The 15,559-nt window shown below is 40.0% G+C and overlaps 1 protein-coding gene across 2 annotated transcripts in view; it reads right to left on the bottom strand.

The window, feature by feature from the left end:
* Nucleotides 1–15,559, bottom strand: part of LOC126402688 (helicase ARIP4-like) — a 99,584-nt gene that overhangs the window by 54,045 nt on the left and 29,980 nt on the right. For both annotated transcript variants that reach the window (XM_050064854.1, XM_050064856.1), the window contains exon 2: nt 12,330–12,484. In XM_050064854.1, the coding sequence (XP_049920811.1) occupies nt 12,330–12,438 (109 nt within the window). In that variant the 5' untranslated portion in view covers nt 12,439–12,484. The remainder of the gene's footprint in view (nt 1–12,329; nt 12,485–15,559) is intronic.

Below are 15,559 nucleotides of genomic sequence, written 5' to 3'. Positions count from 1 at the left end.
TCAATTATGTCCGTCGGGGAACTAGATATTTTAAATGGTTCAGCTCGCAAAAACGGAATTAAAATAAAACAAAATAAAATAAAATAATATCCTGTGCCCAATAATTCGGTACAGGGTCGTGCCGAACCGGAAGTCGCGTACCGAACGGTTCGACACAAATACATGTACCGTTACGGCCCTAATATTCATATTATTTTGAAGCATTTATAGTCTACTGCACTGCGGTCATGATCCTCCTGAGCCTTTTATTGAATATGTGGGCATATGTAAGGTTAAATGTTATATTATTGTTAACATGCAATAAGCTACGTGACAATGCTGAGGAGTAACACAAAAGTAACGCAAAGAGTGGTGTAACAAATTACTTTCTACAGGGAGTAATTGCATTACTTTTTAATAACAGTAACAAGTAATGTGTAATACACTACTTTTTTTTAAGTAACGACCACAACACATTTTCCTACCAACAAATATGGCAATTAATCAAAAATAAAGCAAAACCGACATTCAGAACCTCTAACCGACGTAATCGTGCCCTGGTCGGTAATTTTTTCATTTTGTTCAGTTGTGTTAATATTTTCCCCACAGTGTGTGTTCATGTTCTTTATGTGAGAATTCACTGCGCCCCATCAAGTCTGCAAACTGAAAGCAACATGGAGTAGAACTCAAACACTGAGCCAACTGAGCAACTTGAGCAGCTTGTACCAAACAAAGTTGCCATGTCTCTTGTTTGGACACATTTTGACTTTCGTTAAGGCGACACAGAACAGAAAGAAATCAAATGTAAACACTGAGGAAAAAACGTTTCAGTGACCAAAGGTATTACCACCAATCTGTTTCAGCACTTGGAGCATTACCGATTATGAACAGTGCGTGGCTCAAAAAACAGAAAGAGACTGACAAGCGCCCAGCAACAAGTGCCTCCACAAAGTAGCTCACACCATCTTTCAAACTACCACAAGAATATCAAATAAAACTATAAAGTATGTGAGTCTGTGGGTTGATCAGTGTGATTCAGAACTAAAACTCTCACCCACCAGAGACTCAGATCAGGGATACTCCTCTCCTGGCTGTTTCTAAAAAGGGCCAACCACCATCTGAGTATAAATGAACTCATGTCAATCACATGAGTGTGACTCCACAGTGTGAGCGATGTGAACATGATGAGTTCAGATTATTAATGTCCACAGCTAACACATGACTCAAAACAAAGATGGCAGGTGGTTTCACTGATGAGTTATTCTGACGATTCTGACCCGCTTTGAATTCGAGCCAGAGCGTTACCTGATCTGAAGTCTGCTCACACACAAAACCTAATCTGTTTTTTTCTCTCTCACTCTCACTCTCACTCTCACACACACGCACACACACAAACATACACACACACACACACACACACNAATGATCTGGCAGTCTGGTGTGTCAGTATGTGGACCAGCTGGTATTACTGTATCACCACCTACACTTCGCTCTGTGCAGCCCTTAATCAGGTCACACACACAAACACACAGACACACACACACACAATATTATGAAAGGTCTTTTTTTTTTTTATTGTTGTTTTACATCACAACAATACCATCTGAGAAGGACTACAAAGAACTTGATCACTGTGATTCTCTTTATCAAACTTTATATTCAATTGTGGTCGAATTTTCAAACAATTTAAAACAAACTTCACTGCAGATAGAGATGACCTGAGCCAACCTAAATTTAAAATGAACTTTGCTGCACATGACTGAAAACTAATTTTTTGGTTATACCACTGGCGACTTGATGCAGCAAGAGGGTTCCTGGTTTGAACCCAGGGTGGGGGCGAACCTTAGGGTTGGTGAGCCCTTCTGTGTGGAGTTTGCATGTTCTCCATGTGTCACCGTGGTGACTCTAAATTGCCCGTATGTGTGAATATGAGTGTGAATGCTGTAATCTAATTATGTCGATAGTCTGTTAATTTCAACAATCTACAGTAGGTCTATTCAATGACAATATTCAATTAGCCTGGATTTTAAAACCAGGACATGTAGATGGGCCTAGGGATGGGTATCCTTAAGATTTAATCAATACTAATACATTTATCGATACTCCTTATTGATCCTGTTCTGTATCGGTACTCTTTTTGGTTCCTTTTAATTTCTAAATAATTGCTTTTCAGAAAATAAATACATTTAAAAAGAATAAGTTCAGAACAGGATTATCAAATATTTCAAATGTAACTAAATGTTGTTTCTAGAGCAGCAACAGTATTTTTTACAACAGTAACGTCACTATATAAATAATATTCCTGACATCACAATACTGAATAAAGTTTAGGCTAGTTTTTTTTCCAGTCACTGTAAGTCATTCCTCCTGTCCTCTGTCCTGCTCCCTCTCTGCTGATGTGTACAGGTAACATTAGTGCTGGTAGAGAGAGGAGGTTTGTCTCAGCCAGCAGTTAACTTTAAAAGTATCTGCCCAATTTTACAATAAGTGTCAAACTAAGTTAGTCTACATACAGACAGCTGTCATTTCAGCTTATTAGTAACAATTCACTATCAGCTAACTAGGGTGCTGTCTTTGTGTAAGACATAATGTTAGTGACGGTGGATGAGAGACCGTGGACAGAGCAGAATGAAATATTGCTGTTTACATGTTCATGCTTGCTGAACACGTGTATTGATAAATTACTGGCTTCTTACTCACCAAGGTTTAATTGCACTTACAGTAACGAGTGTAGCTGCCATCAATTCGAGTCATTTTCGAGTTATCTTCACTTCGTTTCCACCGCGGCCTCTCTGCTCACTGACTTTACTCTGTGTCCTGTTGGTGTGTGTGTGTGTGTGTGTGTGTGTGTGTGCCCTGGCACAGAGCACATGTGAGAGGCTGCAGGATGATAATGAATTAAACCAAAATGTTAAAAAGTACGGATAAAAGAACCAATACCGTCAAAGCTTATAAATACTACAGTCTTTGATAATTTAGCTGTGGGGCTCATTTTATATGGGGTTTCAGTAACCATCCCTAGATGGGCCAAGCATTTTCAGCAGGTAATGACACATTTTAAACAAATGCAAATAAATGTAGTGTAGCAGTGTTTATCATTTTACTTTTGAAACAATAATAATAAATGAGCTGTTAATGCTATTGATGCACAGAACCAAGTGGCAATAACAGTAACACTAACACACTCTATTGCTTTCTACCACTATCTCCCTCCCTCTCCCTCACACGCACCTCACCACACCACACCTCACCCCACCTTGCCTCATCTTGTTCAACCTTGCCTCACCTCACCTTATGATATTTTCCATTAAAGTCATGGAAAAATGTTTACAATAGACAGAGGACATCTTTTTTTGACTATCTAGATGTTTTGATAGAGCTATCAAGCGTGGTGTAAACTGCATCACATGAGAAACCGATTTATTAAAGATATGAATAGTGATGTTCTATGCTGATCCATCCTGCCTGAACAGTACTGCATATGTGTAACTCAACAGATATAAGAGGGAAGTGAGCTACACTTCAGGACACTACACATAATTTACATATTTTGTCATACCGGTATACCCAATTTACGTATGCTGGGAGACTCAGAGGATGCTTCTGGCCCGAATGTGGCCTGCAGGCTGCCAATTGAGTAGCTCGTTCAGACTTCGTTCCCACCTCATCTATTGTTGCATTGTTAAAGATTTTGTGGCAACTTTGTCAACACAAAGTTGCTCATTTACACATCCAGCTGACAAAAACCAACGTTAGTATTCTTTTGGACCTGGGTTTTCCTTTTACTTTACAAATCTAAATTCAATATATGCTTCCCTTTTAGTTAGTCCAAAGAAAACTCTCTGTGCCTCGCTGAGCATGTTTTAAAAGTGGACTGAGAAGACCCTGATGCAATTACTTTTTGTTCTTGAGGTGTTTTCTACCTGCTACCTTTGTTCATTTATGGTAGGATGTTGGAGGCTGATATGAAAAAAACAACAACAATGCTAACAATCCCCCTTTCAAAAGGAACTACCTGGTGTTCAACCAGTGAAGTTTTGGTGGCACTTGGCAAGGTGATGCATCTTGTCGCTGATTAAACCAACAGGTGTCGGTAACATTCGTGGGAGGAAACATGTTAACTTGTTTTTCTTCAGAGAGAGAGTGAGAGTGTACTGTGCTTATCCACGCCTACATGCACGCGGGGGAGCAACAGGCTAATTAACAGACTATTACCCTCCTGGTCTCTGGAGTCAGTGTGTGTGTCAGTGTACATATGTGCGTGTGTGTGTGTGTCTTATGAAAGACGTGACTAAACCTCATGACAGCCTCATCTGAGCTCAGAGAGGCAAGAAAATGCAGCACACGCCTCAATCTGTTCACACAGATTTTCTCCTACACACACCCGCGACCCAGAACAGATATCCCAACAGTACCGTGTTGCTGAGGAGGATGATTTTATTTTAGGGTACCAGTACCACCTCCCCGAGTCCATTTCTCAATGTCACTTTTTGATGAATGGCCTCACTTCCACCCACACACACACACACACACACACACACACACACACACACACTCTTGTTTTTTTTCTATGGCACCTCAGAATAGGGATAGACGATATGGATAAATCTAACTAATACAACAAATTTTAAATCATGATCGATATACAATATATAACAATATATTTACTGTAGTCTTCATCAGTGTATTGGTTATCTGATACAGCCTTGCGGTGGTTTTCATCACATTTATCAGATTGTAGGATTTTTGTTTTAATCTGTGACACTGTTTCCTCTTCCCCCCCCATTACATGCGGAGTGCCCCAGGGTTCAATTCTAGGACCATTCTTATTTACCTTGTGCTTTATGTCTTCCCTCATCATTGCATACAAAGACATGGTGTTGTATTAAACTGCATTTCACTGTTCACTGTAGGTGTATTTTTTTTTTGGCCTAATTTTTGTCATTATATTAGTGAGCTTGGCCATTCCAGTCTCTTAGATTCAATCAGTTTTGAATTTTAAAGATGTAGACGTGACAAATATTTTTGGTTTGTTCCCTCATGATGGAACTACTGACATGATTTTAACTGGGGAAAAAAGAACTCAAAATGCTACTACTTACTACTACTTGCTAAAAAATGGCACTAAACCCGAAAGGAAACACATCACTCAGCTTTTGGCATGACTATACTGTTTACTTGTTTTAGGATTGATTTTAAGATTCTATATTTTACTTACAAGGCCCTTCATTTTAAGACTTCAAATAATTTTTCAGTTACTTATTGTGTGTGTTGTCAGGACACTTGAGCTCAAACTCCCATCTTCCATTGCATCACTTACTAAAACATAAACCATAAAAACATTTATTGATAAGCTCAGTGGTTCCCAAACTAGGGGGCAGGCCTGGTGTTGTGAAAAAGGCCAAATATAAATTATATGTGGTTCTGGAAAGCATGGAGAAGTTTGTGACAGGACTGCCAGGTAAAATTAAAGCAGACCATGAATCTTCATCAAACGTCACAACTACCAAAACAAAGACAAAACACTACAACAAGATGATAACAATTTTATCTACAAAAGGGAGGCCCTGCAGAAAAGGTTGGGGAACCACTGGATGAGCCTATGTATGAGGTAAGATCTACATTAGCATGCTGAACATCTTATTTTCATCTTTTGTTTGACTGTTAAAGTCTTGTTAACTTACTCCTGCATCTTTCTCTCACACACACACAATCACGCACATGGCTCCCACAACCATAGTGAGAAACCAGCGTTTTATACATGTTTGGAAATACTAAGGTGTTGACTTCTAAAAATACCTCCAAGAAGCAACTCGACGTGTCATTTCTAACATGAAAATGTGTTGTGTGATGCTAGTGATCACCATGACAACCCCAAACGTCTCTAAAGAGAAAACATACACTGAGTAGCAAATTAAAGATTCAGCTTTTTAGAAACTGCCCCAACCTTCTGCAACTGAAAAAAAAAGCCAAAAAATATAAAATGCCTAATTTCCTGTGCATCTGCCTAATTTCTTAAAAGGATTTAGGTGCCATATGCAAAGTGTTTGGGACGACAAACGTGAGAGCTGTCATGAAACAGACTGAAACACAGTGAATAACTTCTGAAATAAATTGTAAACAATATGACAGATTGCATGATGTTAGTGATATTAATCCTGTATTTTTTCATAATCCAAAAAGCAATTATGTTCTGTTATTGTTGCAAAGCCTCATAAAACTTCAAGCCATACTTTTACACTTTTCCATATTCTATTTCTGATGATGTTGTCACATGAATATTAAACTCCTACTCACTTTATTATTAATGTCTTTGTTTTCCTTTCCTACTTTATTCTTCTCTATAGGCTATACTGCTGAAAGATGCATCCTTTGTCTTTACAATGTTGCCTATTTATGGGTTGGCAAGTTGGCATGAGTTGTTTAATTAGGAGGTGGAGAACACAGAGGAGAAAGAATATCTAGATGCTTTAAAGACAAACAGAGGAAGAGATGATAAACTTTAAAGCAGGTGGTCGAAAGTGCATCTATCAAAGTTCCCTACTGGAAAGGATACTGATGTCCGTAAAGACATAAAAATGAAAATAAAGCAGTAAGAAAATGAAGGAATGAAAACGTATTAACAAAGAGTGCATTAAATGGAGAGGGATGATGGTAAATCAATGAAGACCAGGAGGTAGAAAAGGCAAAAAGAATGAGACGAAATAAAAATGTGAGAAAAGAAAATGGGGAGAAGGAAAAAGAAAGAAGTGTTGAACCATGAGCAGGAAGCTGTCACAACTCTGAGGGGGATGGTGTCCTGGTGACAGTTGTTATGGCAACCGCGGGACAGACGCAGGACACTGCGGGTGGTGATGATGTCACAAGAGGAAAATAGACTTGCAAAGTGGAGGATAAACATGTGAATGTGTTTTTCTCCATCGGACCTTTCACTCCTTCCACCACCCGCCAAGACAACAAACAGCTCTTGAAAAGCGGCCCCCTCTTTATCTGTGCTTTAAATCAATCCAGCGTAAGATGTCACCCCAGTCTGACCCAGTGGTTCATACAGGACCTTCAAGTTTATTTTAAGGGTGCTTTCACACCTGTAGTTTTGTTCCTTTGGTCTGCACCATGGGGGGAAAATGATGCATTGTTGCATTTATTTCTGGTTCACTTCCTGTTCACACTGAGATATTGCAAACAAACCAGGAGGAGTAAACATGATGTTCTACCGACTGACAGGTAACACGTTGAGTGGATATATTTGGTGTTTGTTGTCCTGCATCATCAGGACCCACGTGTGGAAATCAAATTCTGGTTACTGATGGATGTTTATGTAACAGCACTTTAATGCTTTCACGTATTTATATTTATGTTCTTTGAAGTCACATAGAGCTCATAGAGATAACATTGATTGTAGGCATTATTAGTAGGCTATTAATAGACTGCAAATCAACTGCATGTTATGAATAATGACTAACAGAGACAGGATGAAGAGAAGACGTCTTGTACAGCAATGATTCGGGGCTTAATACTGTGGGATCACTGTCACACACTTTTTAATGGACCAACCTAATGAACAGACAAAGTGTAACAGACAAAGTACACAGAGTCGGATACACTGATGGCAGCTTCAACAGCTTTTTGATCACTGATGTGCATATGTGTTAACATGGTTACATGTGCGCATTAGCATACATAGGTTATGGGATATACATGGCCTTTTTTGGGATCAATGACAAGATTGCAAACAAATTTAATGATCAGCAGATGGATTTATTTTGGTTTAGCTGTTGAAATACTGCTAAAATCACATATCTGTTATCATAAGATGTGGTTGGTTTGTTTTCCTCATACCACAAATGAACCGCAGAGTCCTTTGGAAGCGGACCGAGACCCCTCTTTTCGAGCAGTTTCAGTTTGCTTGCTTGACTGAGTTCATTTTAACCGAATCAAACAGGTTAGTTGTGAAAGCACCTGAAGTGTAATAACTGCAATGAATGCAGGACCAGCATTTGCTTTTTTAAGGCCCTAATCCTGCTTTCAAATTTAAAATGCATCTGCGAGTAACTTCAGGAAAATGCTGTTTAATATTAATGATACTAAAATCAATCAATCAATTAACTGTTTGTTTGTTAAATGGAATCACACAAGGTACAACTGCTCCTCCAAACTTGCAATTTCATTAATTTTTGTCCCTTCTTACAATGATGGCTGCTGCTTTATAACTGTTCATGTTCCCAGATGGTTCTGGTAATCCATGGTTTCTGGTTGTGAAATTATTTTACTGTAGTTTTGGGATGAGCTGCTTCTGTTGTTGTTCAAATTAAATCCATCACAGACTCAGTGAGTTCATTGATATCATCTGTGACGCTGACGATGGGGAACCATGCCAACATATCACAGGCGGGTTGGGCGGGCAGGACAAAGAAAATGACGAAGCAGTATTCCAAGGAAGTTATTACAGAAACAGTGTGTGAAACTCTCCACCTTCACCTTCTCTCCCCTCTCTCTGTCTCCCCCTGAACACAAACACGCACGCTTTGTAGAGCGCTGTGGCACTTGTTCCTGTCCACAGTCGTGACAGTTGTGCTACTGCAATTCGGAAAGTTTGCAGGTCGGGTGGTTGATTACCACATATTTTTTAGCATCCTCAGCACTTTTATATCCACCCCTGATGCTACTACGTATGACAGCTTGTTTGGTGTTCACTCTCTGCATAAGTACCTCCACTCCATTTGGAGTCTGGTGCTCCACCCCCTCTGACTTTCAGTTGGGTATTCTTGACTTAATGCTCTCAACTTCTACTTCTTCTTCAGTCTCCCTGTGTGCACACGGCACTGCAGTCTCATGCCCCATAATAGGGATTTATGGGACGTTTATCTGTGCTCACTGGGGTCAACTGTCGTGCGCTGTCAAGTTATGAGGACAATGGGATTCATCATTGTAAGAATTCTGCTGTTTAAGAACATGACATGAATCTGACGTAGACTTTTCTTAGGACCTTTCTTAAGGACAAATTTAAGAAGAAACCTATTGGTGAATGAGGCCCTTTGTCTCCATGTCTCACATCGCTGGGGGCATGCGTCATAGTTTGTTTAAATATCTTAACCTCAACAAGATGGCCACATGGTTGCTCCTCCCAACCATGGGCAGCACTGCTCTGCAGCCGCCTCTGTACAGCTTAAATCAGCAGGAACAGGACAGCACCTCACACACCCACTGTCACACCAGTCCTTATTCACCATAAAGCACACACCTCCTCTCCTTCTCTCGCCTGAGTCTTCTTCTCTATCAGATCAGCATATAGAAAAAGAGTCACCTGATTGAATGGGGCTGTCCAGGATTTAGCCATGGACATTACAGTTCCTGATATCCTGTCAGAATCTGATGCTGATCTGAGGTCGTCCAATTCATTATCTAACACCTGTACAATGGTTAGCAGGATGCTAGTCTGGCTGATGCCCATCTTCTCCATCTTTACTGATGTTAACATTTGAACACCTGGACCTGGTTAGCTGGCAGCTAGCAGATGTCGGCATGAGGAGAGCTTACAGACTGGTGAGTGGCCTTCTTCATGCAGTCACAGTGATGCATTCAGGTTTTAACATTCGGCTGCCAAACACCATCCTGAACTAAAGAAACTGCCAACCTGGCGTTATTATTTCACAACTTCTATGCTTTCTTATTGGTTTCTGAGCTCAACATACCAGATCATATATGTTGGAGAAATTTTAGAGCAGAATCACTCACAACTGCAGTACCACAACACAACAACATACCTCAATGTTTTAAACATCAACATGCTATCATTATTTGTTTCCTCCCATCAGGACCTCCACCTCCTAAGTGAATAGCACCTGCAACTTGCCTCTGACCCACTCCTGCAGCCTTTAGGCTTCTGCCACCTCTGCTGCTACACTGGGTCAGTTATACAAAGTGTTACACAACTGTTGTGGTAAAAATGTTTATAAGCTGAACAGTAAGCAGGAAGGCATGGACCTGAACCCCTTTTTGTTGGATGATTAATGGTACTTCATCGTCATCAGCATCATTTCTCCCTCTCTCCCTCTCTCTCCCTCTCTCTCTGTCACACACTCTGAGAGCCTACATAACCACATAGCCAGCATTACTGGTATATGGCACCATACAGGGTACTGCTGATGTAATTAGGACAACATGTACAGTGTGTGTGAGTGTGAGTTCTTAACAGGTTCACAGACCTCTGCTGCCTGGGCCCAACATAACGAGCAATCTGCCACATTAAAAGGGTTATCCAACACTGATTCACGGCTCTCTATAGGTTTATTTGGTTTATCCATGGATTTATTAAAAAACAGAAGAGCTAGCTCGCTGTTTTCCCCCTGCTTGCAGTCTTAATGCTAAGCTAGACGAATGCATAGGTAGGAAATCTCTTTCTGTCAGAAAGACAGCAAACAAATGTATTTCCCAAAATGCTGAACCATTTCCTTCAGTGATCACTGCCATAGTTACTATATTAATCCACATGGAGTGATTGCACAAGATTGACTGTTTGACAGTAAGAATCCCTTGCTTCCAGTCTTTTTACCAAGATCAATGTCATATCCCTGTAATGGTTTGTTCAGTGCTTTTTTGCTTGTAATTGTTTGAAAGAGCCACACATTTGTACTTCTGAGGACCCCCATTTACATACCAATAATAATATTACCTTGGCCCTTACCCTAATTTACTTAATTCCTCCTTTAAAACATGATCTCAGCCTTCAAACAGCCCACTGAAGTGCAGACAAAATGTCCTCTGTGTCAAGGTCTAACACTCAAATGTGTGCTCACAAAGACAGAAGTACAAAGAACAGAGTGGAGGATTGAAAGCACTAATAACAAAAAAAGGAAAGAAGCAGATTTTAAATTTAAGGCCAATTGTTATTCCTGCAGTTAATCTCACTCTTGGTCCCTCTCATTTAGTCTACGCTTAAATACTTCAGAATCTGAGATGTTAATTTTACTGCAAATTAACTGAAGAAGCACTCAAAGCGTGGGAGGAACGTTACTACAGTACGTTCAGTTTATGAAATGTAAGACGACAACTTAACAAGGTGCTCTCTGATCGCACTGCTGTTAAAAACTGAAAATACTAAAAACCACAGGCTCTTCTCTCTCTGTTTGGATAACTTAAGTGGCGTCTTTGGATGACTTTGTCCTCATTACAAAGTTTAAATCTTACCTCCTACACACTGCTGGAGACACATCTCCGCACACACACACACAAACACACACAGACACGCACATGGACAAGTCAGCATCTAATAGAACTAATGATGATTCATTGGGTTATGTAACACATACTGGCAACAGAGGAAATAAGAGGAGACGAGGGAGTTTAGAGGAGCTTGTTTTCCTTGAGGGAGGACAGAAGGCCAAAGGCTGATGTGGAGAGCTTGTCTGGTCACACATGTGGACAACACAGCCGACCTGCTGATTCACTTCGCTCTAATAGCTCTACTTTAATAAAGAGTATGTAAATGCAATTTTATGTGAAGCAGATGAGAAACTAGAGAATTTAAAAGTTGTAGTTTATGTTGGGAATAGATGTAAGGGATGCAAAAACTATAGTAGTATATTGTTACCAAACTGTGGCTGGTGTTGCTTTGTTCAATCATGCTTCTCAGTTGTCAACATCTATCTTCTTACCCATAAACCTTTGTGTTAAAGGTTGTTTGCTCTTGGTTGTAGGGACATGATCAGTTCTCTCCAGTTCAATACTTGATGATAGGCGCTGAACATGTTCATGTAGATGGGTATTTGGAGCCGCCTTATTACTGATGGGATTGTCCACAGCTGAAATTAAATACTACATGTATATACCTTTTTTTTTAAAAACAGGAAAACCTGCTAAAGATAGGCTATATACTTCTGAACCAATGCCAGTAGATTAGTATGCCTTTCTGTTTTGTTTTTTACTGGTGTGTCATGTTAGACATAACAAGCACACTGGAAAACAGGTTAGAAAACAGTAGAAAGCAGTATGGAGGCTAGGGGAAATGGTACTGTGGTTACTATGTTTCTTACTTATTCAGTGTCTCGTTTGAACTTGTTGCAGACTAATTTGGAACGATGTTGAAACACCGCTTGAGCAAATACGGATGGAACTTTTGCCAGTGAGTTATTGCATGTTGCGTGTCCACCAGGGTGTCATATTTTAGTCACTGCCAATGGAAGCCAATTGGAGCTGGAGCGGAAAAATACCCGTGACTACTGCAGAGCCACTTGATCCAGGTATGAATGTCGATTGTAACCTTTTCCACTAAAGACAAAGGTCAGATGTTGGTGGGGAAGGGGCTTTAAATAACCGATAGTGTTCAGGTCATAACTGACCATCTGACTCACCAGGTATCCACTCGTCCTCGTCATCTCCATCGTTGTCGTCATCAGTTATGTAGTAGATATCTCTCTCCCTCTTCCTTTCATTCAGCCGCTCATCCTCTTGATCAGACATCCTGACCTGCAGGCTGCTGCTACCTCAGCATGTCCACAATACACACCTGAAACAAAGAGTAGAGGTATGAATGAACAGATGAACAAGTACAGACATACAGAAAGACACACAAACTAAAGCACTTTTTGATGTACGGGAAATGACTTGTCTCGGTTTCCTCCTCTGCCATCTGTCTCCACACACAGACAGTTTGAAGCTTTTCCCATGAGAGGAAAGACAACAGGAAGCTGTTTGCCAGTTTTGGTTTATCCCTCCTCCAAAGCCCTCTACACTGTATCATAGTGGAGGGTGATGCCACCTACCTTTTAAGTTTAGGAAGCATTTTTTTCTTAGGGAGGACTTGGGTATCAAACATATCCATGCATAAAACACTCACCACAACAGGTATTAGCCACACTGTTTTGTCACTTGGAGAAACTTGAGGACATTTACATTATTTCCTGGAACCTATACTGCCTCATCCCAAACACTTATCCCGACCTTAACATAAGTTTATTTGTTTATTTTTTTTATTTTATTTACTTCTGTTTGACAACAACAAAAGCTGGTGGTTTCTTATGAGAGTTTAGGACACTGCCAACTCTGACTGCAGTGACAAAACCAGGTGTTTTAATGCAAAACAGGATGTTTTTCTAACCCTGACCAAGTGGTTTTGCGCCTAAACCTAACCACACATCAACCACAGCCTTATAACAACATAAAATTGAAAAGTGAAATGTAAAGAAACACAACTGCTACGTATAAAACGTAGAAATTTAACATGTTGGTGGTTTACAGAAACGTCAAATGCCACTATTAAGTGTAGTGATTGTGTTGTTCTGTCCCCCGATAAAGGATGAGTCTCCACAATGTATGTGTAAGTTTACACTTTTGTTCCCACAGGACCATTAATACAAGTACACACACCCTACTTCTATTAGTGTTATCATTAATCATACCGAGTTTTTTAGAATATATGTAAAGACGTAAGTCCTGCATTTAATTTGTAGCATTAAGAATTCCTCTCGCCCTTATGCCCCAGTCCACCTCATACACATACACTATTTAAAATTAGAATTAGCGTCTTGTGGATGTATGCCTTCAAAAAGCTGTCAAAATGCAGTAACAGTTTAGATCCATGTCTGTGAAAACATGGATGTTCACACACATCTTCCCCTCGGAAGCACATAAGATATCAGCACAGTTACCATGTGGGCACCAAGATTAGTGTCACCAGTTCAGTATCTAACCAAATGTTAATTATTAAGTGGAGTACTGGGCAAACAAGTCTGTCTCATTGCACTCACAAAATGAGATGGACGCAAGGTCACAAAATCTAATCAGTTTATCCTTAAAGGGAAATTTCGGTTTATTTCAACTTGTCTCCTATCGTCCTAAATTTGTTTCAAGTGACTAGTGACATAAAAATAATAGTTAGCATGTTAGCCGTTAGCCTAGATACAGCCGGGGCGCATAGTAGCGTCAGACCTGTTAAAACGTAAGTGAACGGGCAACCTTCAAGTGCAAAGTTAGTCCACTAAACAAGCTTTTTTTCCACAAAGACCGCCTCATATCGTTAGGATAAATGTCAGAGAACATATAGAAAACGACATGTAAACGTGTTGTCTTACCTTACCGGTGTGCTGCCATGTTTGTTTACCATTTAGTTCTGCTTTTCAAAGCGCGGCCGAAATATCGCGAGAACAAGCAGCGATCTCATACCGTGCCTGAAATATCGCAAGAACAAGCAGCGATCTCATAGCGTGCCTGAAATATTGCAAGAACAAGCAGCGATCTCATAACGTGCCTGAAATCGTCGACTAACTTTGCACTTGAAGTATGCACGTTCACTTACGTTTTAACAGGTCTGACGCTACTATGCGCCCCGGCTGTATCTAGGCTAACAGCTAACATGCTAACTATTATTTTTATGTCACTAGTCACTTGAAACAAATTTAGGACGATAGGAGACAGGTTGAAATAAACCGAAATTTCCCTAGATATTTGTGCCAAATTTGAAGAAATTCCGTCTGGATGTTCTTCAGGTACTGCATTCAAGAGAATGCAACGGACAAGGTCACAGTGACCTTGATCCTTGGCCATCAAATTCAAATCATTTTAACCTTAAATCAATGTTAATGTTTATGCCAAATTTGAAGAAATTCCCTCAAGTTGTTCTTGAGATATCGCGTTCACAAGAATGAGAGGTATGCAAGGTCACAATGACCCCTGACTCAAAATCTAATCAGATCATCCTTAAGTCTAAGTAAATGTCTGTGCCAAATTTGGAAAAACTACCTCAAAGTATTCTTGAGGAATACCGTTCACAAAATGAGACATATGCAAGGTCAAAGTGGATGTTTGTGCTAAAGTTGAAGAAATTCCCTTGAGGTGTTCTTGAAATTCACAAGAATGAGACAGATGGGGTAACAGTGATCTTGACTTTTGACCTATGATCACCAAAATCTAATCAGTTCCTTGTTGAGTCCAAGTAAACTTTTGTGCCAAATTTGAGGAAATTCACTCAAGGCGTTCTTGAGATATCACATCCACAAGACTGGGACAGACGGACGGATGGACAGACAACCTGAAAACATAATGTTTGCAGCCATGGCGATTGGCGGGCCCAAGGCATAAAAAAACTGAAACTAAATTAAACTAGACAAGAAGTAATTGCTGCAACACTGCACAGGTGCTGTTGCATTCAAACTATCGATGGCATGTGAACCAAACATTTAAAGGCACAATGCAAAAGTGACAGTGCTGCAAAATGCAAAAGTTATTTTGAAGTGGACACAGAGAACAGCACTTGCCATTCAGGAAATTTGGGATTTAAACATATTTTAAGTTCATTTTAGCCACAAAACTGAGTATTTGAGTCCATTCTCACATTTATATAATTTGTGTTTTTTCCTGAGAAAAACTAATGGATCATATTCTTTGTTTCAGCTGCACTATCTAAGAAAAGAAAGGACAGGAGGATGGTACGAGGTCCGTTGCGAGAGACGTAACAAAGATCATGACCTGCAGATGAAAGACAGAGATGCAGAGCAGATGGACAGATGGAAATGTACCACCGAGAGACACACACACAATGAGAGAGCTCTCAAGAGTGTCTGGGATGCTTTCAAAGCTCCATCTC

Source organism: Epinephelus moara, chromosome 16, assembly GCF_006386435.1.
Source record: "Epinephelus moara isolate mb chromosome 16, YSFRI_EMoa_1.0, whole genome shotgun sequence".
In the NCBI taxonomy this organism is placed as follows: domain Eukaryota; kingdom Metazoa; phylum Chordata; class Actinopteri; order Perciformes; family Serranidae; genus Epinephelus; species Epinephelus moara.
The sequence above is the reverse complement of the archived record's forward strand: the minus strand, read 5'-3'. Positions and strand labels throughout refer to the sequence as shown.